Source organism: Pyrus communis, chromosome 3, assembly GCF_041283825.1.
Source record: "Pyrus communis isolate YQ-2024b chromosome 3, ASM4128382v1, whole genome shotgun sequence".
Lineage (NCBI taxonomy): Eukaryota > Viridiplantae > Streptophyta > Magnoliopsida > Rosales > Rosaceae > Pyrus > Pyrus communis.
The window spans coordinates 19,746,913-19,773,954 of record NC_142567.1 but is presented as its reverse complement, the minus strand read 5'-3'; the positions used below and the strand labels follow the sequence as shown (position 1 = coordinate 19,773,954).

Below are 27,042 nucleotides of genomic sequence, written 5' to 3'. Positions count from 1 at the left end.
CTTTTTCTTTGATGAATAGGATAGAAAGGCGGACATGAGATAGAACAAATTTATTATTTTTAGCAGAAAAAGTATTATTTATTAGGGGCTTTTGGATCTAGGTCCAAAAACTTAGGTAGTTTTTGGGACCGAGTTCAGTTATCCAATTACATATTTTGATATCAATTTTGCCCCTTCAGATAAAAATATTTAAATTCTTTAATTTTTTTTATCATTTATTCAGTTTTTAAATTTTGAATATTTAAATACTCAAACTAAAATATTATCTAGTAACTACCTACTATTTATGAAGAAAACAAGACTGATATAATCTAGTAACTACCTACCTATTGTATAGGAAGAAAATGCTTTATACCTACAAAGCAGATATAATCTACCCGCAAAACAAAAATAAACTACCTATTGTATTGGAAGAAAAATGCTGGGAACCTACATGGTGGAACATAAAAATATAAATATGATATAATATACCTCCATTAAAGGAACGAATTTGGAGGGAAGAACACAAAATATCACCCATGAAAAGAAGAGACAAAAAAGAGGAGGATTGATAGAGGGAATTGTTTGGAAGAAGGAAAAAAAGGAGGGATGAAACGGACTGGGGGTTGAGGTGATTATATGGCTATAACTAATCCTACAATTAAGGGATTAGTTAAACCACAAATTATCTCATAATTAAGAAATTTTGTGTATTTACTACAATTCATAAGCCTAAGGCGTAAATATGGTACAAACCACAAATAAATATACATGGAATCTCATTTATTGGACCTATTTCAATGAAGTGTACTAATTCTACTAATGGCTCACAAAATTGGATCTATATCAAGTTATTCCTATTTATTAATACTAACCTGTTTTGGAATTGAGTATGCTATATATGCTAAATGCATTAACATAAGTTATTAAAGCATGAGTTTAAAAAATGATAGTGCTATTCACACACCTTAATTCATTTTTTGTCATTGATCTTCATTAATTCATTCCATCTGAAGGACGAAAAACAAAGAGGGATGTGTGTGAAATAAAAAAGAGTGTGTAAATAGCACTACACTTACAAAAAAACCTCCCTAGGCTACAGCCCACCATAGCCTTGTGGATGGCTCCGCCAGTGCTCAGTGTTAAATTATTATTTTCGTGACTCCGTTGCTCTCCTTTGATTCAAATTTCCATTCCTACACAAAAACTTAACCCTCAAATCTTCTCTCATTGATTGTATTATTTTTTATCTAATTTTTGTCACATGGCCTAGAGGATCCTCCTAACTTCGATTTTTGGCTCCACCACAGCTTCATTAAATAGCTAAATATGAAGACAAACTACGAGCATCCTATGACGGCCAAATTTAAAGTCAAAATTGCGGGCAACGATGCAAGTAACTGTCAAACTGCGTTGAGGTCTAGAGAGGTTAAATTACAAGATATATGCACCAAAAACCACAATGTCCAATTGTATCGTTAGGATTGGAATTCTAGAAACCATGAGGTCCACCTTTTGTTGTGTTTTAGTTCAAACAAAAATCAATAGAAGAATGGGTTAAAGCAAGTAATTTCCATCCAATGGTTTATTACGTAACAGCAAAACAAAAACAAAAGGTACAGAAGACGAGGCCCCTAAATTTAGACATATACCCTTCTTGGGTTGCTTATATATATCATACTCCATTCATTCATTTCTTAACCCAAGCAACGAATTTGTAATCACGTTAGCTTCAATTTAAAAACATACATCTTGAGCAATGGCCCCCTCAATCAGTTATGCAGTGTTCATTGCTTCCTTGCTCTTATGTCTCTTGTCGTCTCCAGCACCATTTGCAAATGCAAGAGCGTCTCAATTAGTTAGGAGTGTTTGCAAGCAAACCCAAGAACAATTCGGCTACAACTATAGGCAGTGCGTAAAAGCTCTTTGGAAAGATATTCCAATTAGATCGGCAACTAATCTCAAAGATCTTGATATAGCCGTTCTTAAATTAGCAGCAGCAAATGCAGCACAAACCAAAGCTACGTTTGAAAAAGCTTTCAACGCCACCGACAAGAATGCTAATGGCACGACGACTATAAAGCAGTGTGTAGATTCGTATGATTTTGCGTTAGGAGCATTCGTTTTCGCAGTGCGAGGGGTCAATGACGGTGACAAATCGGTCACCGAAATCCTCACGCAGGCCCAAGATGACCTTGTTCGTTGCCAAAGAGCATTGGCCTCTGTTGAAGTTCCGCTTCCTATGCCAGTATCGACGACTAACTTTTGGGTCATGTTATATAGGGATGTTGCATTCCTTGTTACTTCCCAGTTATTCAATATCTAAAAAAAAGATAAGAGAATAATGTATTAAAATTTGAAAATACAAGCGTACCAAAGAAATGTATCTATGATTACTATAAATAAAAAGGACAAAAAGTTAAAGAAATGAAAAAAATTTGATATGAATAACGAATATCGACCGTTTTCTGTCATTGTTGTGATCCTCTTTAGTTTGGATTTCTTATCATGCATTCACTTTACTATGCATTGGCTTTAACGAAAATGAAATTATGGTACATGTATTTTCATTTAAACTTGACATTCCCGTATCAGTCCAAATACAGGGTCTAACTTATTTCATTCACTATTCGATTCATGCAACTTGTGTTTCTTTATTCAATGGGTGGGAATATTTGAACTTGAAACATTTTTAAGCATTTGGAAGAGAACAACTAATGCGCATCCAATTTTTTGTTCTATGCACCCATGTATGTCATATAGCCCACTTTGTTTTATGACCTTTCCTTAGACAATCCAAAATAATTCAATAGTCTTCTGAGACTGCCTCCTTTGACTAATGACATTCATTTCAAGAATGCAAAATCCTCGATCATGGTCAGCATATGATTACGAAGAGCTTGCTCGAGTCGCTTTTGAGATAGCAGCAACGAATACAAAAGATAGGCACAGCTTTATGAACATTTAATCAAGAGGGATTCAAGAGAGCCTATTTAACAATATCAGTTTTGGTACCGCGCGGTGGTGGTTTTATTGGCATGCATGAGGACAAGGATAGGCCTGGGCCTCTCCATCATTTTCTTTATTTTGTATGCTTTAGCTTGTGTTTGTTATTCTTTAAGGGGTGTGTTATCGACACACACCTTTTTACTTCTCACACATCTTTTTTAATTTTTGTTCATTAATCTTCTTCACTTCATCCGATGCAACAACCGAAAATTAAAAAGGTATGTGAGAAGTAAAAAGGAGTGTGTGGATATCACACCCCTTCTTTAATTTTTGTTTGTGTGCTTTCCATTGAGCACGATGTTGTTAAATCACCATTTTGCATGCATAGTGTTGTTTAAAAAGTTTATATTGAAAAAAAGAATCACATTTGCATTTTTGAGCCGTGATTTATAATGCTTGTTCAACTTCGGTGTAGTGATCGTTTCTTTTTAGCAGAATTTTTGAACAAGTTCGGTGCTTATGGTATTATTATCTCAGTGTTAAATTATTATTTTCGTGACTCCGTTGCTCTCCTTTGATTCAAATTTGCATTCCTACACAAAAATTAACCCTCAAATCTTCTCTCATTGATCGTATTATTTTTAATCTAATTTTTGTCACATGGCCTAGAGGATCCTCCTAACTTCGATTTTTGGCTCCGCCAGCTAAATGTGATGACAAACTACGAGCATCCTGTGACGGCCAAATTTAAATTTAAAATTGTGGGCAACGATGCGAGTAACGGTCAAACTGCGTTGAGGTCTAGAGAGGTTAAATTACAAGATATATGCACCAAAAACCACAATGTCCAATTGTGTCGTTTGGATTGGAATTCTAGAAACCATGAAGTCCAGCTTTTGTTGTGTTTTAGTTCAAACAAAAATCACAAGAAGAATGGGTTAAAGCAAGCAATTTCCATCCAATGGCTTATTACGTAACAGAAAAACAAAAACAAAAGGTACAGAAGACTGGGCCCCTAAATTTAGACCTATACCCTTCTTGGGTTGCTTATATATATATATATCATACTCCATTCATTCATTTCTTAACCCAAGCAAAGAATTTGTAATCACGTTAACTTCAATTTAAAAACATACATCTTCAGCAATGGCCTCCTCAATCAGTTATGCAGTGTTCATTGCTTCCATGCTCTTATGTCTCTCGTCGTCTCCAGCACCATTTGCAAATGCAAGAGCGTCTCAATTACGTTAGGATTGTTTGCAAGCAAACCCAAGAACAATTCGGCTACAACTATAGGCAGTGCGTAAATCTCTTTGGAAAGATATTCCAATTAGATCGGCAACTAATCTCAAAGATCTTGATATAGCCGTTCTTAAATTAGCAGCAGCAAATGCAGCACAAACCAAAGCTACGTTTGAAAAAGCTTTCAACGCCACCGAAAAGAATGCTAATGGCACGACAGCTATAAAGCAGTGTGTAGATTCGTATGATTCTGCGTTAGGAGCATTCATTTTCGCAGTGCAAGGGGTCAATGACGATGATAAATCGGTCACCGAAATCCTCACAGAGGCCCAAGATGACCTTGTTCATTGCCAAAGAGCATTAGCCTCTGTTGAAGTTCCGCTTCTTATGACAGTATAGACGACGAACTTTTGGATCATGTCATATAAGGATGTTGTATTCCTTGTTACTTCCCAGTTATTCAATATCTAGAAAAAGATAAGAGAATAATGTATTAAATTTTCAAAATACAAGCGACTAAAGAAATGTATCTGTGATTACTATAAATAAAAATGATAGTAAGTTGAAGAAATGCAAAAAAAAAAAAATTGATATGAATAACGAATATCGGCCGTTTACTGTCATTGTTGTGTTCCTCTTTAGATTGGATTTCTTATCATGCATTCACTTTACTATGCATTGGCTTTAACGAAGATGAAATTATGGTATACATATTTTCATTAAAACTTAAATCACCATTTTGCATGCTTAGTGTTGTTTAAAAAGTTTATATTGAAAAAAAGAATCACATTTGCATTTTGGAGCCAAGATCTATAATGCTTGTTCAACTTCAATGTAGTAATCGTTTCATTTTAGCAGAAGTTTTGAACAAGTTCAGTGCTTATGTTATTATTATCTCAGTGTCAAGAGCGGAGCAAAGATTTTTTTTCTTGGATGGGCTAACTAAAATTAGTACCATAAAATCATATGTTTATTTTTTTTTCTTATATAAAATTATATAATAATCAATATGAAAACAATAATAGAATTTAAATAATTCTTGAAATCATAACCCTAACTAACAATTTTAAGGATCATATAAATAATTAACCTACTAAATAAATCAAGAATAAGTAAATAAAGCGATTAAGAATGTACCAAATCTTACATTCATTGGAAAATCGTAAGGAAAAGTAAGGAATTGCGGATATAGGGATTTACTTGTGAACTATACGAAAATTCTTTTTCTTTTCTTGAGTAAGAAGTACAGAGGCTAATCCGCATAGGGTAAATGGTCTTTTTCTTTGATGAATAGGATAGAAAGGCGGACATGAGATAGAACAAATTTATTATTTTTAGCAGAAAAAGTATTATTTATTAGGGGCTTTTGGATCTAGGTCCAAAAACTTAGGTAGTTTTTGGGACCGAGTTCAGTTATCCAATTACATATTTTGATATCAATTTTGCCCCTTCAGATAAAAATATTTAAATTCTTTAATTTTTTATCATTTATTCAGTTTTTAAATTTTGAATATTTAAATACTCAAACTAAAATATTATCTAGTAACTACCTACTATTTATGAAGAAAACAAGACTGATATAATCTAGTAACTACCTACCTATTGTATAGGAAGAAAATGCTTTATACCTACAAAGCAGATATAATCTACCCGCAAAACAAAAATAAACTACCTATTGTATTGGAAGAAAAATGCTGGGAACCTACATGGTGGAACATAAAAATATAAATATGATATAATATACCTCCATTAAAGGAACGAATTTGGAGGGAAGAACACAAAATATCACCCATGAAAAGAAGAGACAAAAAAGAGGAGGATTGATAGAGGGAATTGTTTGGAAGAAGGAAAAAAAGGAGGGATGAAACGGACTGGGGGTTGAGGTGATTATATGGCTATAACTAATCCTACAATTAAGGGATTAGTTAAACCACAAATTATCTCATAATTAAGAAATTTTGTGTATTTACTACAATTCATAAGCCTAAGGCGTAAATATGGTACAAACCACAAATAAATATACATGGAATCTCATTTATTGGACCTATTTCAATGAAGTGTACTAATTCTACTAATGGCTCACAAAATTGGATCTATATCAAGTTATTCCTATTTATTAATACTAACCTGTTTTGGAATTGAGTATGCTATATATGCTAAATGCATTAACATAAGTTATTAAAGCATGAGTTTAAAAAATGATAGTGCTATTCACACACCTTAATTCATTTTTTGTCATTGATCTTCATTAATTCATTCCATCTGAAGGACGAAAAACAAAGAGGGATGTGTGTGAAATAAAAAAGAGTGTGTAAATAGCACTACACTTACAAAAAAACCTCCCTAGGCTACAGCCCACCATAGCCTTGTGGATGGCTCCGCCAGTGCTCAGTGTTAAATTATTATTTTCGTGACTCCGTTGCTCTCCTTTGATTCAAATTTCCATTCCTACACAAAAACTTAACCCTCAAATCTTCTCTCATTGATTGTATTATTTTTTATCTAATTTTTGTCACATGGCCTAGAGGATCCTCCTAACTTCGATTTTTGGCTCCACCACAGCTTCATTAAATAGCTAAATATGAAGACAAACTACGAGCATCCTATGACGGCCAAATTTAAAGTCAAAATTGCGGGCAACGATGCAAGTAACTGTCAAACTGCGTTGAGGTCTAGAGAGGTTAAATTACAAGATATATGCACCAAAAACCACAATGTCCAATTGTATCGTTAGGATTGGAATTCTAGAAACCATGAGGTCCACCTTTTGTTGTGTTTTAGTTCAAACAAAAATCAATAGAAGAATGGGTTAAAGCAAGTAATTTCCATCCAATGGTTTATTACGTAACAGCAAAACAAAAACAAAAGGTACAGAAGACGAGGCCCCTAAATTTAGACATATACCCTTCTTGGGTTGCTTATATATATCATACTCCATTCATTCATTTCTTAACCCAAGCAACGAATTTGTAATCACGTTAGCTTCAATTTAAAAACATACATCTTGAGCAATGGCCCCCTCAATCAGTTATGCAGTGTTCATTGCTTCCTTGCTCTTATGTCTCTTGTCGTCTCCAGCACCATTTGCAAATGCAAGAGCGTCTCAATTAGTTAGGAGTGTTTGCAAGCAAACCCAAGAACAATTCGGCTACAACTATAGGCAGTGCGTAAAAGCTCTTTGGAAAGATATTCCAATTAGATCGGCAACTAATCTCAAAGATCTTGATATAGCCGTTCTTAAATTAGCAGCAGCAAATGCAGCACAAACCAAAGCTACGTTTGAAAAAGCTTTCAACGCCACCGACAAGAATGCTAATGGCACGACGACTATAAAGCAGTGTGTAGATTCGTATGATTTTGCGTTAGGAGCATTCGTTTTCGCAGTGCGAGGGGTCAATGACGGTGACAAATCGGTCACCGAAATCCTCACGCAGGCCCAAGATGACCTTGTTCGTTGCCAAAGAGCATTGGCCTCTGTTGAAGTTCCGCTTCCTATGCCAGTATCGACGACTAACTTTTGGGTCATGTTATATAGGGATGTTGCATTCCTTGTTACTTCCCAGTTATTCAATATCTAAAAAAAAGATAAGAGAATAATGTATTAAAATTTGAAAATACAAGCGTACCAAAGAAATGTATCTATGATTACTATAAATAAAAAGGACAAAAAGTTAAAGAAATGAAAAAAATTTGATATGAATAACGAATATCGACCGTTTTCTGTCATTGTTGTGATCCTCTTTAGTTTGGATTTCTTATCATGCATTCACTTTACTATGCATTGGCTTTAACGAAAATGAAATTATGGTACATGTATTTTCATTTAAACTTGACATTCCCGTATCAGTCCAAATACAGGGTCTAACTTATTTCATTCACTATTCGATTCATGCAACTTGTGTTTCTTTATTCAATGGGTGGGAATATTTGAACTTGAAACATTTTTAAGCATTTGGAAGAGAACAACTAATGCGCATCCAATTTTTTGTTCTATGCACCCATGTATGTCATATAGCCCACTTTGTTTTATGACCTTTCCTTAGACAATCCAAAATAATTCAATAGTCTTCTGAGACTGCCTCCTTTGACTAATGACATTCATTTCAAGAATGCAAAATCCTCGATCATGGTCAGCATATGATTACGAAGAGCTTGCTCGAGTCGCTTTTGAGATAGCAGCAACGAATACAAAAGATAGGCACAGCTTTATGAACATTTAATCAAGAGGGATTCAAGAGAGCCTATTTAACAATATCAGTTTTGGTACCGCGCGGTGGTGGTTTTATTGGCATGCATGAGGACAAGGATAGGCCTGGGCCTCTCCATCATTTTCTTTATTTTGTATGCTTTAGCTTGTGTTTGTTATTCTTTAAGGGGTGTGTTATCGACACACACCTTTTTACTTCTCACACATCTTTTTTAATTTTTGTTCATTAATCTTCTTCACTTCATCCGATGCAACAACCGAAAATTAAAAAGGTATGTGAGAAGTAAAAAGGAGTGTGTGGATATCACACCCCTTCTTTAATTTTTGTTTGTGTGCTTTCCATTGAGCACGATGTTGTTAAATCACCATTTTGCATGCATAGTGTTGTTTAAAAAGTTTATATTGAAAAAAAGAATCACATTTGCATTTTTGAGCCGTGATTTATAATGCTTGTTCAACTTCGGTGTAGTGATCGTTTCTTTTTAGCAGAATTTTTGAACAAGTTCGGTGCTTATGGTATTATTATCTCAGTGTTAAATTATTATTTTCGTGACTCCGTTGCTCTCCTTTGATTCAAATTTGCATTCCTACACAAAAATTAACCCTCAAATCTTCTCTCATTGATCGTATTATTTTTAATCTAATTTTTGTCACATGGCCTAGAGGATCCTCCTAACTTCGATTTTTGGCTCCGCCAGCTAAATGTGATGACAAACTACGAGCATCCTGTGACGGCCAAATTTAAATTTAAAATTGTGGGCAACGATGCGAGTAACGGTCAAACTGCGTTGAGGTCTAGAGAGGTTAAATTACAAGATATATGCACCAAAAACCACAATGTCCAATTGTGTCGTTTGGATTGGAATTCTAGAAACCATGAAGTCCAGCTTTTGTTGTGTTTTAGTTCAAACAAAAATCACAAGAAGAATGGGTTAAAGCAAGCAATTTCCATCCAATGGCTTATTACGTAACAGAAAAACAAAAACAAAAGGTACAGAAGACTGGGCCCCTAAATTTAGACCTATACCCTTCTTGGGTTGCTTATATATATATATATCATACTCCATTCATTCATTTCTTAACCCAAGCAAAGAATTTGTAATCACGTTAACTTCAATTTAAAAACATACATCTTCAGCAATGGCCTCCTCAATCAGTTATGCAGTGTTCATTGCTTCCATGCTCTTATGTCTCTCGTCGTCTCCAGCACCATTTGCAAATGCAAGAGCGTCTCAATTACGTTAGGATTGTTTGCAAGCAAACCCAAGAACAATTCGGCTACAACTATAGGCAGTGCGTAAATCTCTTTGGAAAGATATTCCAATTAGATCGGCAACTAATCTCAAAGATCTTGATATAGCCGTTCTTAAATTAGCAGCAGCAAATGCAGCACAAACCAAAGCTACGTTTGAAAAAGCTTTCAACGCCACCGAAAAGAATGCTAATGGCACGACAGCTATAAAGCAGTGTGTAGATTCGTATGATTCTGCGTTAGGAGCATTCATTTTCGCAGTGCAAGGGGTCAATGACGATGATAAATCGGTCACCGAAATCCTCACAGAGGCCCAAGATGACCTTGTTCATTGCCAAAGAGCATTAGCCTCTGTTGAAGTTCCGCTTCTTATGACAGTATAGACGACGAACTTTTGGATCATGTCATATAAGGATGTTGTATTCCTTGTTACTTCCCAGTTATTCAATATCTAGAAAAAGATAAGAGAATAATGTATTAAATTTTCAAAATACAAGCGACTAAAGAAATGTATCTGTGATTACTATAAATAAAAATGATAGTAAGTTGAAGAAATGCAAAAAAAAAAAATTGATATGAATAACGAATATCGGCCGTTTACTGTCATTGTTGTGTTCCTCTTTAGATTGGATTTCTTATCATGCATTCACTTTACTATGCATTGGCTTTAACGAAGATGAAATTATGGTATACATATTTTCATTAAAACTTAAATCACCATTTTGCATGCTTAGTGTTGTTTAAAAAGTTTATATTGAAAAAAAGAATCACATTTGCATTTTGGAGCCAAGATCTATAATGCTTGTTCAACTTCAATGTAGTAATCGTTTCATTTTAGCAGAAGTTTTGAACAAGTTCAGTGCTTATGTTATTATTATCTCAGTGTCAAGAGTGGAGCAAAGATTTTTTTTCTTGGATGGGCTAACTAAAATTAGTACCATAAAATCATATGTTTATTTTTTTTTCTTATATAAAATTATATAATAATCAATATGAAAACAATAATAGAATTTAAATAATTCTTGAAATCATAACCCTAACTAACAATTTTAAGGATCATATAAATAATTAACCTACTAAATAAATCAAGAATAAGTAAATAAAGCGATTAAGAATGTACCAAATCTTACATTCATTGGAAAATCGTAAGGAAAAGTAAGGAATTGCGGATATAGGGATTTACTTGTGAACTATACGAAAATTCTTTTTCTTTTCTTGAGTAAGAAGTACAGAGGCTAATCCGCATAGGGTAAATGGTCTTTTTCTTTGATGAATAGGATAGAAAGGCGGACATGAGATAGAACAAATTTATTATTTTTAGCATAAAAAGTATTATTTATTAGGGGCTTTTGGATCTAGGTCCAAAAACTTAGGTAGTTTTTGGGACCGAGTTCAGTTATCCAATTACATATTTTGATATCAATTTTGCCCCTTCAGATAAAAATATTTAAATTCTTTAATTTTTTATCATTTATTCAGTTTTTAAATTTTGAATATTTAAATACTCAAACTAAAATATTATCTAGTAACTACCTACTATTTATGAAGAAAACAAGACTGATATAATCTAGTAACTACCTACCTATTGTATAGGAAGAAAATGCTTTATACCTACAAAGCAGATATAATCTACCCGCAAAACAAAAATAAACTACCTATTGTATTGGAAGAAAAATGCTGGGAACCTACATGGTGGAACATAAAAATATAAATATGATATAATATACCTCCATTAAAGGAACGAATTTGGAGGGAAGAACACAAAATATCACCCATGAAAAGAAGAGACAAAAAAGAGGAGGATTGATAGAGGGAATTGTTTGGAAGAAGGAAAAAAAGGAGGGATGAAACGGACTGGGGGTTGAGGTGATTATATGGCTATAACTAATCCTACAATTAAGGGATTAGTTAAACCACAAATTATCTCATAATTAAGAAATTTTGTGTATTTACTACAATTCATAAGCCTAAGGCGTAAATATGGTACAAACCACAAATAAATATACATGGAATCTCATTTATTGGACCTATTTCAATGAAGTGTACTAATTCTACTAATGGCTCACAAAATTGGATCTATATCAAGTTATTCCTATTTATTAATACTAACCTGTTTTGGAATTGAGTATGCTATATATGCTAAATGCATTAACATAAGTTATTAAAGCATGAGTTTAAAAAATGATAGTGCTATTCACACACCTTAATTCATTTTTTGTCATTGATCTTCATTAATTCATTCCATCTGAAGGACGAAAAACAAAGAGGGATGTGTGTGAAATAAAAAAGAGTGTGTAAATAGCACTACACTTACAAAAAAACCTCCCTAGGCTACAGCCCACCATAGCCTTGTGGATGGCTCCGCCAGTGCTCAGTGTTAAATTATTATTTTCGTGACTCTGTTGCTCTCCTTTGATTCAAATTTCCATTCCTACACAAAAACTTAACCCTCAAATCTTCTCTCATTGATTGTATTATTTTTTATCTAATTTTTGTCACATGGCCTAGAGGATCCTCCTAACTTCGATTTTTGGCTCCACCACAGCTTCATTAAATAGCTAAATATGAAGACAAACTACGAGCTTCCTATGACGGCCAAATTTAACGTCAAAATTGCGAGCAACGATACAATTAACGGTCAAACTGCGTTAAGGTCTAGAGAGGTTAAATTACAAGATATATGTACCAAAAACCACAATGTCCAATTGTATCGTTAGGATTGGAATTCTAGCAACCATGAGGTCCACCTTTTGTTGTGTTTTAGTTCAAACAAAAATCAATAGAAGAATGGGTTAAAGCAAGTAATTTCCATCCAATGGTTTATTACGTAACAGCAAAACAAAAACAAAAGGTACAGAAGACTAGGCCCCTAAATTTAGACATATACCCTTCTTGGGTTGCTTATATATATCATACTCCATTCATTCATTTCTTAACCCAAGCAACGAATTTGTAATCACGTTAGCTTCAATTTAAAAACATACATCTTGAGCAATGGCCCCCTCAATCAGTTATGCAGTGTTCATTGCTTCCTTGCTCTTATGTCTCTTGTCGTCTCCAGCACCATTTGCAAATGCAAGAGCGTCTCAATTAGTTAGGAGTGTTTGCAAGCAAACCCAAGAACAATTCGGCTACAACTATAGGCAGTGCGTAAAAGCTCTTTGGAAAGATATTCCAATTAGATCGGCAACTAATCTCAAAGATCTTGATATAGCCGTTCTTAAATTAGCAGCAGCAAATGCAGCACAAACCAAAGCTACGTTTGAAAAAGCTTTCAACGCCACCGACAAGAATGCTAATGGGACGACAGCTATAAAGCAGTGTGTAGATTCGTATGATTTTGCGTTAGGAGCATTCGTTTTCGCAGTGCGAGGGGTCAATGACGGTGACAAATCTGTCACCGAAATCCTCACACAGGCCCAAGATGACCTTGTTCGTTGCCGAAGAGCATTGGCCTCTGTTGAAGTTCCGCTTCCTATGCCAGTATCGACGACTAACTTTTGGGTCATGTTATATAGGGATGTTGCATTCCTTGTTACTTCCCAGTTATTCAATATCTAAAAAAAAGATAAGAGAATAATGTATTAAAATTTGAAAATACAAGCGTACCAAAGAAATGTATCTATGATTACTATAAATAAAAAGGACAGAAAGTTGAAGAAATGAAAAAAATTTGATATGAATAACGAATATCGACCGTTTTCTGTCATTGTTGTGCTCCTCTTTAGTTTGGATTTCTTATCATGCATTCACTTTACTATGCATTGGCTTTAACGAAGATGAAATTATGGTACATGTATTTTCATTAAAACTTGACATCCCCGTATCAGTCCAAATACTGGGTCTAACTTATTTCATTCACCATTCAATTCATGCAACTTGTGTTTCTTTATTCAATGGGTCGGAATATTTGAACTTGAAACATTTTTAAGCATTTGGAAGAGAACAATTAATGCGCATCCAATTTTTTGTTCTATGCACCCATGTCTGTCATATAACCCACTTTGTTTTATGACCTTTCCTTAGACAATCCAAAATAACTCAATAGTCTTCTGAGACTGCCTCCTTTGACTAATGACATTCATTTCAAGAATGCAAAATCCTCGATCATGGTCAGCATATGATTACGAAGAGCTTGCTCGAGTCGCTTTTGAGTTAGCAGCAACGAATACAAAAGATAGGCACAACTTTATAAACATTTAATCAAGAGGGATTCAAGAGAGCCTATTTAACAATATCAGTTTTGGTACCGCGCGGTGGTGGTTTTATTGGCATGCATGAGGACAAGGATAGGCCTGGGCCTCTCCATCATTTTCTTTATTTTGTATGCTTTAGCTTGTGTTTGTTATTCTTTAAGGGGTGTGTTATCGACACACACCTTTTTACTTCTCACACATCTTTTTTAATTTTTGTTCATTAATCATCTTCACTTCATCCGATCCAACGGCCGAAAATTAAAAAGATATGTGAGAAGTAAAAAGGAGTGTGTGGATATCACACCCCTTCTTTAATTTTTGTTTGTGTGCTTTCCATTGAGCACGATGTTGTTAAATCACCATTTTGCATGCATAGTGTTGTTTAAAAAGTTTATATTGAAAAAAAGAATCACATTTGCATTTTTGAGCCGTGATTTATAATGCTTGTTCAACTTCGGTGTAGTAATCGTTTCTTTTTAGCAAAATTTTTGAGGGGCTTTTGGATCTAGGTCCAAAAACTTAGGTAGTTTTTGGGATCAAGTCCAGTTATCCAATTACATATTTTAATATCAATTTTGCCCCTTTAGATAAAAATATTTAAATTCTTTAATTTTTTATCATTTATTCAGTTTTTAAATTTTGAATATTTAAATACTCAAACTAAAATATTATCTAGTAACTACCTACTATTTATGAAGAAAACAAAACCGATATAATCTAGTAACTACCTACCTATTGTATAGGAAGAAAATGCTTTATACCTACAAAGCAGATATAATCTACCTGCAAAACAAAAATAAACTACCTATTGTATTGGAAGAAAAATGTTGGGAACCTACATGGCGGTACATAAAAATATAAATATGATATAATATACCTCTATTAAAGAAACGAATTTGGAGGGAAGAACACATAAATATCACCCATGAAAAGAAAAGACAAAAAAGAGGAGGATTGATAAAGGGAATTTTTTGGAAGAAGGAAAAAAGGAGGGATGAAACGGATTGGGGGTTGAGGTGATTATATGGCTATAACTAATCCTACAATTAAGGGATTAGTTAAACCACAAATTATCTTATAATTAAGAAATTTTGTGTATTTATTACAATTCGTAAGCCTAAAGGGCAAATATGGTACAAACCATAAATAAACATACATGGAATCTCAATTATTGGACCTATTTCAATGAAGTAGACTAATTCTACTAATGGCTTACAAAATTGGATCTATATCAAGTTATCCCAATTTTTGAATAAGTTCGGTGCTTATGGTATTATTATCTCAGTGTTAAATTATTATTTTCGTGACTCCGTTGCTCTCCTTTGATTCAAATTTGCATTCCTACACAAAAGTTAACCCTCAAATCTTCTCTCATTGATCACATTATTTTTAATCTAATTTTTGTCACATGGCCTAGAGGATCCTCCTAACTTCGATTTTTGGCTCCGCCAGCTAAATGTGATGACAAACTACGAGCATCCTGTGACGGCCAAATTTAAATTTAAAATTGTGGGCAACGATGCGAGTAACGGTCAAACTGCGTTGAGGTCTAGAGAGGTTAAATTACAAGATATATGCACCAAAAACCACAATGTCCAATTGTGTCGTTTGGATTGGAATTCTAGAAACCATGAAGTCCAGCTTTTGTTGTGTTTTAGTTCAAACAAAAATCACAAGAAGAATGGGTTAAAGCAAGTAATTTCCATCCAATGGCTTATTACGTAACAGAAAAACAAAAACAAAAGGTACAGAAGACTGGGCCCCTAAATTTAGACCTATACCCTTCTTGGGTTGCTTATATATATATCATACTCCCTTCATTCATTTCTTAACCCAAGCAAAGAATTTGTAATCACGTTAGCTTCAATTTAAAAACATACATCTTGAGCAATGGCCCCCTCAATCAGTTATGCAGTGTTCATTGCCTCCTTGCTCTTATGTCTCTCGTCGTCTCCAGCACCATTTGCAAATGCAAGAGCGTCCCAATTAGTTAGGAGTGTTTGCAAGCAAACCCAAGAACAATTCGGCTACAACTATAGGCAGTGCGTAAAAGCTCTTTGGAAAGATATTCCAATTAGATCGGCAACTAATCTCAAAGATCTTGATATAGCCGTTCTTAAATTAGCAGCAGCAAATGCAGCACAAACCAAAGCTACGTTTGAAAAAGCTTTCAACGCCACCGACAAGAATGCTAATGGCACGACAGCTATAAAGCAGTGTGTAGATTCGTATGATTTTGCGTTAGGAGCATTCGTTTTCGCAGTGCGAGGGGTCAATGACGGTGACAAATCGGTCACCGAAATCCTCACGCAGGCCCAAGATGACCTTGTTCGTTGCCAAAGAGCATTGGCCTCTGTTGAAGTTCCGCTTCCTATGCCAGTATCGACGACTAACTTTTGGGTCATGTTATATAGGGATGTTGCATTCCTTGTTACTTCCCAATTATTCAATATCTACAAAAGATAAGAGAATAATGTATTAAAATTTAAAAATACACGCGTACCAAAGAAATGTATCTATGATTACTATAAATAAAAAGGCCAGAAAGTTGAAGAAATGAAAAAAATTTGATATGAGTAACGAATATCGACCGTTTTCTGTCATTGTTGTGTTCCTCTTTAGTTTGGATTTCTTATCAAGCTTTCACTTTACTATGCATTGGCTTTAACGAAGATGAAATTATGGGACATGTATTTTCATTAAAACTTGACATCCCCGTATCAGTCCAAATGCAGGCTCTGAACTTATTTCATTCACCTTTCGATGCATGCAACTTGTGTTTCTTTATTCAATGGGTGGGAAGATTTGAACTTCAAGCATTTTTAAGCTGTTGGAAGTGAACAACTAATGCGCATCCAATTTTTTGTTCTATGCACCCATGTCTGTCAAATAGCCCACTTTGTTTTATGACCCTTCCTTAGACAATCCAAAATAATTCAATAGTCTTCTAAGACTGCCTCCTTTGACTAATGACATTCATTTCAAGAATGCAAAATCCTCGATCATGATCATGGTCAGCATATGATTACGAAGAGTTTGCTCGAGTCACTCTTGAGTTAGCAGCAATGAATACAAAAGATAGGCACAGCTTTATAAACATTTAATCAAGAGGGATTCGAGGGAGCCTATTTAACAATATCAATTTTGGTACCGCGCGGTGGTGGTTTTATTCTAGTGGCATACATTAGGACAAGGAAAGGCCTGGGCCTCTCCATCATTTTCTTTATTTTGTATGCTTTAGCTTCTGTTAGTTATTCTTTAATTTCTGTTTGTGTGCTTTCCATTGGGCACGATGTAGTTAAATCACCATTTTGCATGCATAGTGTTGTTTAAAAGTTTATATTGAAAAAAAAAAAATTTTCACACATTTGCATTTTTGAGCCATGATCTATAATGCTTGTTCAACTTCAATGTAGTAATCGTTTATTTCTAAACTTATGAAAAAGTTCGGTGTTTATGGTATTATTATCTCAATTATGATTGATGGCAGTGAAATATATCATCTGTTAAAGTTGGCTCTTTTAGGCCCATATAATGGTGCAGGCTAAGAGGAAAGCCACGAAAAGCCCAAGGAGATTGGGTAGGCCTAGGCCCAAAGGCCTTGAAGAGAATACCCTCGAGCACTATAGCCTACTAGTTATGAGCTTAGCCCAACTAGCATATGTAAAGAGCTTTATGATTCCAGAGACATGTGAGCAACCAGAAAGCTTTATGGCATAAGTCTTTAAGAACAGAGCTACCTAGATGTCAATCAGGCTACATGGCAACTCCCTGTTAGTGGTAGAGACCTATGATGGGATGTAAAGGTGGTTAGAAAGACGCTTAGATGGACAGGGTTGGATAACTAAGGATGAGTACCGCTTGGCTCGCACCCGCCATTTCGACTAAACACATGTGATTCCACCACCAAATGTTTGGTTGGTAGGTGGAAATGTTTAAGTATGCTAATCTACATAGGTGGCGTATTAAATACCGAGTTGGGAGAACCCAAGGTTGGGGGTTCATTGATGGCTTATATAAAGGGGGTGGAAACCTCTTGTATTGCAATCAGACGACTGAAAAAAAAAAAAAAAAAAGTTTATGTATTAGCCGAACGCTATTTTTAATCCTAAAATCAATATAATCCGAGCACATAGTGGCCCAATTTTGAGGGAGACCCACTTAAATCTTTGAGTCCATTTCATTCCAATTAGACCTGACATCCGTTAAAGTAAACGGGTAATATGACCCGACACGTTACCTATTAAAGAAAATATATTTTAAATCAATAAATAATGAAAATGAAAAACATAATTTGACCCAAGAAAAATGGAAAGCATAATACTAAATTAGTATACACATACCTCATTGTCACATAAATATTACTTCAAAACATAAAATAAAAAAATAAAAAAACATTTCTATTTTAAGTATTACATACTCCAAAATAAGGGCCTAATGAAAAAATATTAGTACATTACTACAAAATATCAAATGCTCAAGGATATGTGAAATGAAGGGAGTTGCGTATCAAGGTTGTGGAACCTTGCACGTTTTTTAAAACCCTTCAATTTTCACCAATCACCAAAGGAAATAATATTAGAATTTTGGCTTGGGATATTATCTTCAGGAGTTATATTGACGATATTTTCATTAGGCTTTAATGTGTTTTCTAATTTTTTTTAGTTTCACTCTTTGTCTATAGTATACTATAAAAATAAATTAATTAATTAAACAACTTTCTTTTTAAAATTTATATAAATAGATAATAATACATATTTAATATACAATATATTCATTATATCATACATATACTAAAACTCAACCCAAAATCACTATTCATTAACAGTAAACGGGTGAAAAAGCCCTCCAATTCCTTTGTTATCTGCCCCTTTTTCCTTTTTTTTAACAGTAAAAGGACGACTTTGCCCTTCTTCTCCACTTGTTGATCAGTTTCAGCTTCTGTCATTTTCAATGGCGTAAATGCCCTCCGTTTCTTCTCCATTACGCGTTTGTCCACGTGTTGCTCATCGCACTGCATCGACTGCTTCTCAACTTTTCCTTCCGTTTCCACTTTTTTCCCTCACAATTCCCTGCTTATGTCGTTCTCGATATCGATCCTCGATTTCTTTCGCTCTCAAACGCCACGTTCTCTCCCTCTCCGACCTTGCGATCTTTGTCTCACAAATTACCAACCACACTTTCTTGCTGAAAAACCACCCAATCTGTAGAAGTTTCTTCAGTTCTTTAGTTGGATTCGGAGAAATTTTGTACCCAGAAAAGCTAGCATTTCCTGGTGAGTTTTACGGCTTTCTCAATATGGGTGTTTCAATTTCTTTTCTGTGATTTTGGATTTGCATATGGGTTTTCTATTCAAATTTCTTTTTTGTGATTTTGGGGGTTTTGTTTGTACCCTCGGATTCTGCATGTGGGTGCTTAATTCGGCTGCATATGGATGCTTAATTTGGTTTTATTTTCGGTTTTAGGGGGCCCTGGATTTTCCTTTTTTTGGGGCTTTTGTAACTCAAGGTGAGCAATTTCAGCTTCTCTCCTCGGGGCTATTGTGGAACCAAATTTTTTATTTTTATAATTGTGAAAGTTGAATACAACACTTTGTTTAGTTTCCATTTAGTACTAATGCATAACTCTGTTTTCCTCTCCTCCTTAAATTCATATATGGAAATAGGAAGTTTAAGAATCTTTGTTCTTGCTAATAGGTTTAATAATAGTGACGTTTGAATGATCTTGGTTTCCAGGAAACTGTTTTTAAAGAATGGTAGCTGGTGATTCAAGAAATAGTTAGATTTTTTAAAGCTGACACAGGTTTTAGGAATATCAGGCTTTGAGATACAATACTGTTCTAGGCTGTCATCCAGATTCCCAACTACATGTTTCCACGACGGTTTCAAAGAGGTCCTTGAGACGATCAGATGCTATACTGAGCATCCACCATCATAATAATTAACAAGGTTAGGTATTGAGGCTTTTCCTTGACTTATTTTTCTCTTGGAATATGAAACCATATGTTTTTCCTGCATGTTGGTGCATGTAAATAACACAATGTTTCGTAATCTTTTATTTAGACTTTTATAAATATGATAAAAGTGGATATAATTTTGATAATAACCTAACATGGCTATTTTGAAGGTTAGAGCGATCGTCTTTCTCTTGGTCACTAGATGCCTCGAGAATTTATAGTCACTTATCCAACCTGGGATTTGAGTAAGGGTAAATTACATTTTACCCTTTGAGTTTAGAATCAATTTCAATTTCTTACAATATTTTTAAAACATATTCAATCTCATACATTTACTTATCATTTTATTTCAATTTCATACAACCGTTAGAAAATCTATTAAGTTGACCGTTAAGTAATGATGTGGCAAATATGAGATCTTCATTTGTGATGACATGACTGCCATATTTGTGCAATATGGCTAAACACTTAATAAAAAATTTAAAATATTAAAATAATTAACTAAAGAAAAGTTTAAATAAAAAAACAACCCAGAAATCGTCGTCCCGACCCATCCCCTTCACTCATCCATCATCACTCACCCCAAAATCCCATCCGACCCCCACCCCATCACCCATCCCCAAAAATCCCACCTGAGCCCACCCCCTCCGTCCAAGCTTCTTCCTCTACTCTTCTTCTTCTCTCTCTCTCTCTCTAACCCTAACCTTAATCTCATGCACTCCTCTCTCTTCTTCTTAACCAGCGCGCTCACGAGGTGGGACCTAGACCTGACAGGCCGAAGCGGGCTCTTGTCGGCCTTACCCCCATCGGCGAAGGCAGCAACAACCAGTTTGCCCAAGTGGGTATCGGACTCTCTGCGATCGTTTGAAGGAGTTGGTCTTGAAGTGGAAGAGGCTGTTTTGCGGGTCCCTCTGCACCAACTTCAAGTATTGGAGAAAATCGACATCGCCAATGGTTTTGATGCAGAAGACGACGACGGAGGAGTCAAGTTCAAACTCTAGCCGCTCAGGTCTAGGTCCCACCGACGGAGGGGGTGGGCTCCGGTGGGATTTTTGGAGGTGGGTGATGGGGGGATTTTTGGGAGGGGTGATGGGGATGGGAGAAGGGGGTGGGTTCGGGTGGGTGATGATGGATGGGAGAAGGGGGTGGGTCGAAGAAGACAATTTCATTTTTTTTTTCTATTTTTTAGTTAATTATGTTTATATTTTAAATTTTTTTTATTAAGTATTTAACCACGTGGCAACCGCATCATCATAAATGGGGATCCCATATTAGTCACGTCATCATTTAATGATTAATTTAACAGGTTTTCTAACAGTTATATGAAATTGAAATAAAATGATAAGTAAATGTATGAAATTGAAATGTTTTAAAGATATTGTAAGAAAATGAAATTAACCCTAAACCTAAGGGGTAAAATGTAATTTACCCCTTGAGTAATAATGAATAAATTAATTTCGTGTTATCATGTGCTGTGCTGGTGAGAGGACTTTGGGATGGGAAGGAGGACCAGAGAGAGACGTTTGGATTTGAGAAAAGCAATTGGTATTGAAAATTGAGATATCGTACAATGTATACCATGGCATGGTCGGTTCTAGCTTTTTCTCTTCCTTGGTATGCATTATTTCTCCCTCTCTTTTAATTTTTATTTTCGTTTTTATTTTCTGCAATTTGTGTGTGAAAATTCTTGAATTTGTTGGTTTTCTGTGTTGGATTTCTCTTCAATTTTGATTTCCCGTTTAGAAAAATGATTGTTTCGTTTGCTTTTTCCTTTTTTCTTTGTTGGGGTTTTCAATTGCCATGATTTAATTTAATTTAATTTATCTAAGACTTGTTTCCTATAAAAATTGAACCATGTCCTGTATTTTCTGGATAATTATTTTATCCCCTTTCTTTTGCGTTTAATTTGCTTAGGAAAATTTGTTTTGGAACCGAAAGTGTATCTCTTAATGTGATTAAATTCTGTTCACAAGGATTTTGGTCTCTAGATTTTTCATAGTGTAATTCTTATGGTGATAATTTTTGCCGTTGTCTTTGTTTTTGTACTTCTCCCAATTGTCTTTGTTTCTGTACTTCTCCCAATTGTCTTTGTTTCTGTACTTCTCCCAATTGTATGTAAATTCAATGAATTGTGAAATTTTTGGTGTAGTGTATTCAATGAATTGGCCAAACAAATTGATAATTAACAACAGTAATAGTTGATTTCTTTTCGGAAAACTGTTGCTGGCCAAAGAGAGGTCACAATGTGCCATTTTGTATGAACTATATGTGAATAGTGATATATTGTAATGTGATTGAGGTTTGTGTAGGTAATTACTATAAATACAAATGGATGGTGCACACAAATTACTAAAACTTAAAGCAAAAATAACAAACCCAGATACCAATTTACTTCAAATGATGCATCACAAAGCTCCACATGGTATATGACCTATCACAAATAGACAAGTCATCAATAACATGTGGCACAAATCAAGTAAATGAAGCTCAAAACCTTCCCCAAAGTCGGCAAAAGGGGAAGAAATCTCCTTAAAATCAGCAAGGGGCCTAAATTGGTCTCAAAACGGGAAAGAAAGCTAAAGCATATTCACAAAACAAGCAAAAATTGAAGAGTGCTCACAAAATAGGCAAGAAAGCCATATAATTCGGCCAAGCAAGGGGAAATTAAAACACAAAACATGCCTAAATTTTCCCATGGAATAATCAAGACACAAATCAAAGCCAAATCCATCCAAAGGCAAGCTTTGAAAAGTCTATAAATACAAAGTTTTCAGACAAGCATAAGGTCGACAATTTCTACATTGAAGGGCCGAAATTCCCACAAAATGAGAATCTCTACCAAATCTTTGAAGACTAATATGTTGCCAAAGCTCTCTTTGAATAACGCACAACCAAAGCCGAAACTTTCTTTCGACCAAAGCTGAAGCACACCCTTGAAGAATCAACAAGTATTTGTGCCGATTCTTTCAAGACTTTGTTACAAACTCAAAACTTGTAACGACGTTCGATTCAAGATCAAGTCTTCAAGATCCTTGAATCAACAAAATGCTACATCAACACTACATTTGCTGCAACCCTAAACCTGAGGTGAAGACTATCCATGCATTGTTTCAAGCTCAAAACTTGAAACAATCATTCAATCGTTCGTTCGAGATCAAGTCATCGCGACCTTTGGATCAACAACCTACACATCTACATCAAATTTAAAGAATGAATCAGAGGAAAATTGTAAACAGAGATTGTAACCCTACAAATTCATCAATACCAATCTACTTTGTACACGTGTTCTCGTTTCATTTGTTACAGAATTTTCGTGTTTACATATATATTGCCACCACTTTAGGTGTTAACAATAAAGAGTGCGAAAGCGTTGCAACATGAAATTTTGATGTATGTCAACACCATTATCTTTAAATGAGGTTTTTGAACGGATTCCACTCGTACTTTTCCACTGCTCTTTTTTTGCAGAAGTTTCTCTACTTACATAAATGTTTTATGAATTTCAGTTTTTACTGTCTGATTATTTTTTGCAGTGGTTGTATTAATTTTGTTTTAACTAGAAATTTTGGGATTTCTTCATTGTTATCAAATACGATTTTTCTAATTTTCTAATTTTGGGGTTTTGCAAGGAATGGAATTTTGGTCTTTGCAGATTTTGGGGCTTTGAAATGGGTATGTGTTGTTTTTATCGTTTCGGTTCTTACGTGTTCCTTTCTTTGATTTCTGTTGTCTGTTCACTTCTGCGTTACTTCGTAATTCATTTTCGTGATGGAATCTAGGATTTTTAGTAAATTTTCTATGTAATTCCAATTGAAAGACTGGAAAATGATTAAAATTATGTTCTCTTTCTTTTTCTTTATTTATTTCAAATTTCTCTTAAGTTTTTTTTTCTGGGATTTAAAAGTATCTTTTCTCGATTGGTTAGAATTTTTTCATCTCTCCAATTGGTTCTTTTTTATTCTTTCCAACCTTTTTGTCTAATTTTTTTTTATTTGTTTTTTTTTTTTTTTTTTGGTGACTTAGTGTAGAAGTTAGAATTAGCTTTTCACATAACATGGATGATCAGTACGAGACACTCATCCAAAGAATGAATCCAGGAAGGTATATGCAAAAATCATACTTTGGGTTCATATAGAAACATGAGTTTTCTTTTAGCATACAATGTTGATGCAATAATTTATCTCATGGTTTGTAAGATATCGTATGAATTTTACCTACCTAACGGTCAATTGCTGATGTCACTTCTGAGAAGCTGAGATTAGCATATGACATGTCACAACAATATATTTTTCACAAGCAGATGCTGAAACTTTACACATCACACTAGGCAAGTTTCAATGTTTTTCACTTCCACTTTAGGGCTTTTCTAATTAATATTTTGTGCTGAAATTTGATTGAACCTTATATGATTTGATTTTAGGATTCCTCAAGTCAAATTGCCACCAGGGTAATCAGAAAAAAAAAAAAAAAAAAAGATTTGGTCTCTGGTTACAAGATGACTTCACCTCTCCCTCTCTCTCCAAAACTCAATTTTGAAGTTATCGTGCATATTTTTTTTCGGATCACTGTCACCTTTAGACTTTGTCTTATGGTTTTATCATCGTACATCGTTGGTTGACTGTCTTTGTTTTCTTCTGCAGCATGGAGGGTTGTGCAAGGCGTTTTTTGCAATTTATTGCAAAATAATGTCAATTTTCCCTTCTTTGGATACAGCTCAACCTAGGAGCAAGTCTGGTATCTAAGCTTTACGTTCGTTGCATGTAGAACTTGAAAAGGCTAAGAATGTAGTAAACTTTATTTGGCAGGTATCTCCTCAAATATTACAGTTGTACTTGATGCAGTTATCGTTGCTCCAACTTTTTAAGTGAACAATTATTTTCCCCTTTCTACTTTGAAGAAATAGAATTCTCTTTAGATATTTAAATTTGTTTCATTCATGATGAGGTTGTGTATAAATTGCATTGGCGTTCATAACTCAATTTTTTACTCGAACGTTGTTTATGAAGATTGCAGTTGCATAATCTTTCATATAATTTTCAACCTTGCATCAACGCACGGGTACAAATTCTAGCATACTTTATGGCTATTGTATTTTATAGTAAGTTTTTTTGGTATAAAAAATTAAAATCATCAAAGTAAATCTTTTCTTAACGTGTCGAAACGGGTTACCCGCTTGTCACCTTCGTGTAAGCCTATTAAGGGTCTGCTATTAATGGGTTCTTATAGTATGACTCGACAACGATCCGATTAGTTATCATGTTGATCTGAAACTCATTATTTTCGTGTCGTTTATGTGTTGTGTATGTAACGGGTCGTGTAAGAATTTGCCAGAGCTAATTTTAATCCATATCCCAATCCCATCAAGGATTTAGTATTTAATTTGTTAACTTGCAAATTTGAGTGTTAACATCATCATAGAATTGATTAAATTGATATTCATCAAAATCTTAGGGAAGGTTGGATTTGCTATGTCAAAAAACTTACTATAAAAGCACTCAAATCCGTAACTTTAATTTTTTTTGTTGAACAAAACTTGTTAAATTTTTTTAGATAAATGAGTTTTGTATACACTTAAGACTTTTGTAGACTCACAAAAAGTTATAATTGAATATCAAAATATTTTGATAGGGTTTTTATAAGTCATAAAAAATATTTATTCAATATAGGTAACTTTTATTAACCTTTTAAATGTGACAGCCTGTCCTGGACTTTTCGTACCGTATGGGTGAAATGACGATTTTGCCCCTACTATGTTTGTTTCATTGTGTGGTCATTTTTGGGCTTTGGTTGCTGGAGTTTGGACCACACACACACCCACACTCATTCCTCTCTCTCTCTCTACCCTGTCCCGAGACCTCTCTCTCCCTTCCTTTCCTATCTTCTTGTACGGACAACACCCAAAACCCTTGAAATCTTCACAGATCGAGGAAACAAATTACACAGTTGTGCTCGTGAGGTCCTTAGGAGTTTAACCATACCCATTTGAGGTAAGGATACCTTCATTTTCACGTCGAACTTGAGATCCCCGATTTTGGTCACTGTTTATGCACATGTTAATTCTTGTGTTTTTGGGAATTTCAAGCTTGTAGTAAACTTGGTGAGGTCCTTAGGAGGCTTGGGGTGGTTCATTTGAAGGTTTTGGATGTTGGGATGGTGAGTTGCAGGTTTGGCCAGAGTTGGTGGTGTTTTCCCGGCGAGATTCTGTTGATTTTGGTGCTTGAAAGTGGTATGGATTGGTTCCTTTTGTTGTAAGCTTCATTTTGGTACCAATTTTGTGAAATTTGGTTGAAAAACGAGTGAGATACGAAGTTTTGAATTTTTCCCGGTTTTCCGGCGCCAGCGACGGCGCTGGAGTTTGGCTGGAGAAGATGACGGAATATTCCTAACGGCGTTGACAAAATCCATCAAAGTTAACGGAATATTTATGACGGCGTTAACTGACGCTGTCAGTGTGCCAGGCACGTGCCTGCGCGTGCCCGATGCGTGTGGCTGTGCCTTGGCCGGCGCGTGGGGGCGCGTGCAACGTCGGAAAATTATTTTAAAAATATGGGGATGTTCGTGAGGTTGAGTAGATCACGTTGGTGTATTCATGCACCTCATTTGAGCATTGTATGAGAAGTTATTTCGTAAGGTTGGTTATGTGCTTTAAAATTAACGTTTTTATAGTTGTTTCGCATATAAGTGAGACCTATCCCGAGGACGAGCGCGGTCACTCGAGGCAAGGGGGTTACGACCCTTCTACATACTAGTGAGTGGGCTTTTGGTTTTCCGTATATACCTATATACTTATGTTTTTCCCAGAAAGTGGAATGAAACGTTTATACGTTTTTATGCCATGCATTATGTTTGCTGTTGATTATGCATTATTAGTTGCATATATATATATATATATATATATATATATATGTTTGGTGCTGTGGACGCACATGTAAGTGCCAGGTAAGTTATGGTTTATGTTTATGTTCAGTAGTGATTTGAGATGCATAGAGAGCTCATAACCTGCACCCCCAGGTGTTAGTGCTCCCGCCTAGAGTAGGGCACAGTCCTTCACATGATGTTCACCTCCCGCACCACACGCTCATTTTGGATCCAAGTTAGGTGCACAATCTTGTCGTACAGACCACTTTAGGTGGTTCCGACTTGTGTGCAGGTATAGTTAGTGAGTTGGAGATTTGAGGTCTAGATTCAACCGTACAGGTTGCGTTAGGTGACTCCGGTTGACAGATTATATGGCATTGTTTGGCATTACGTGAGTACTTGC

At 35.1% G+C, this 27,042-nt stretch overlaps 4 protein-coding genes, 2 long non-coding RNA genes and 2 pseudogenes across 10 annotated transcripts; all 8 read left to right on the top strand.

Annotated features, from left to right (window-relative positions):
• Positions 1-1,706: 1,706 nt before the first annotated feature.
• LOC148698104 (uncharacterized) lies at positions 1,707-2,305 on the top strand. The gene has a single exon (XM_068453955.2). It carries the CDS (start codon positions 1,739-1,741, stop codon positions 2,303-2,305), a length of 567 nt encoding a protein of 188 aa, XP_068310056.2. The 5' UTR covers positions 1,707-1,738.
• Positions 2,306-4,074: 1,769 nt separating this feature from the next.
• On the top strand, positions 4,075-4,641 carry LOC148698103 (uncharacterized; annotated as a pseudogene).
• A 2,508-nt stretch (positions 4,642-7,149) lies between these two features.
• Positions 7,150-7,748, top strand: LOC137714824 (uncharacterized). The gene has a single exon (XM_088690257.1). The coding sequence runs from the start codon at positions 7,182-7,184 to the stop codon at positions 7,746-7,748; it is 567 nt and encodes a 188-aa protein (XP_088546383.1). The 5' UTR covers positions 7,150-7,181.
• A 1,769-nt stretch (positions 7,749-9,517) lies between these two features.
• On the top strand, positions 9,518-10,084 carry LOC148698102 (uncharacterized; annotated as a pseudogene).
• A 2,505-nt stretch (positions 10,085-12,589) lies between these two features.
• On the top strand, positions 12,590-13,201 carry LOC148698101 (uncharacterized). Its single transcript, XM_088690256.1, has one exon. The coding sequence runs from the start codon at positions 12,624-12,626 to the stop codon at positions 13,188-13,190; it is 567 nt and encodes a 188-aa protein (XP_088546382.1). The 5' UTR covers positions 12,590-12,623; the 3' UTR covers positions 13,191-13,201.
• Positions 13,202-15,684: 2,483 nt separating this feature from the next.
• LOC148698100 (uncharacterized) lies at positions 15,685-16,291 on the top strand. The gene has a single exon (XM_088690375.1). It carries the CDS (start codon positions 15,716-15,718, stop codon positions 16,289-16,291), a length of 576 nt encoding a protein of 191 aa, XP_088546501.1. The 5' UTR covers positions 15,685-15,715.
• Positions 16,292-18,760: 2,469 nt separating this feature from the next.
• LOC137714208 (uncharacterized) lies at positions 18,761-24,718 on the top strand. Of its 5 annotated transcripts, none has more exons than XR_011065411.2 (5): positions 18,767-19,100; positions 19,291-19,333; positions 19,561-19,778; positions 19,952-20,032; positions 20,524-20,866. It is a non-coding gene; the product is annotated as an uncharacterized LOC137714208 (long non-coding RNA). The 5 variants fall into 5 exon arrangements; XR_015960839.1 differs by having other exon boundaries at positions 18,769-19,100; positions 19,957-20,032; positions 20,524-20,865; XR_011065410.2 differs by having other exon boundaries at positions 18,761-19,100; positions 19,561-20,032; positions 20,524-20,868.
• Positions 20,880-24,415, top strand: LOC148698099 (uncharacterized). The gene is made up of 3 exons (XR_015960842.1): positions 20,880-21,395; positions 23,411-23,453; positions 23,810-24,415. It is a non-coding gene; the product is annotated as an uncharacterized LOC148698099 (long non-coding RNA).
• Positions 24,719-27,042: the final 2,324 nt, after the last annotated feature.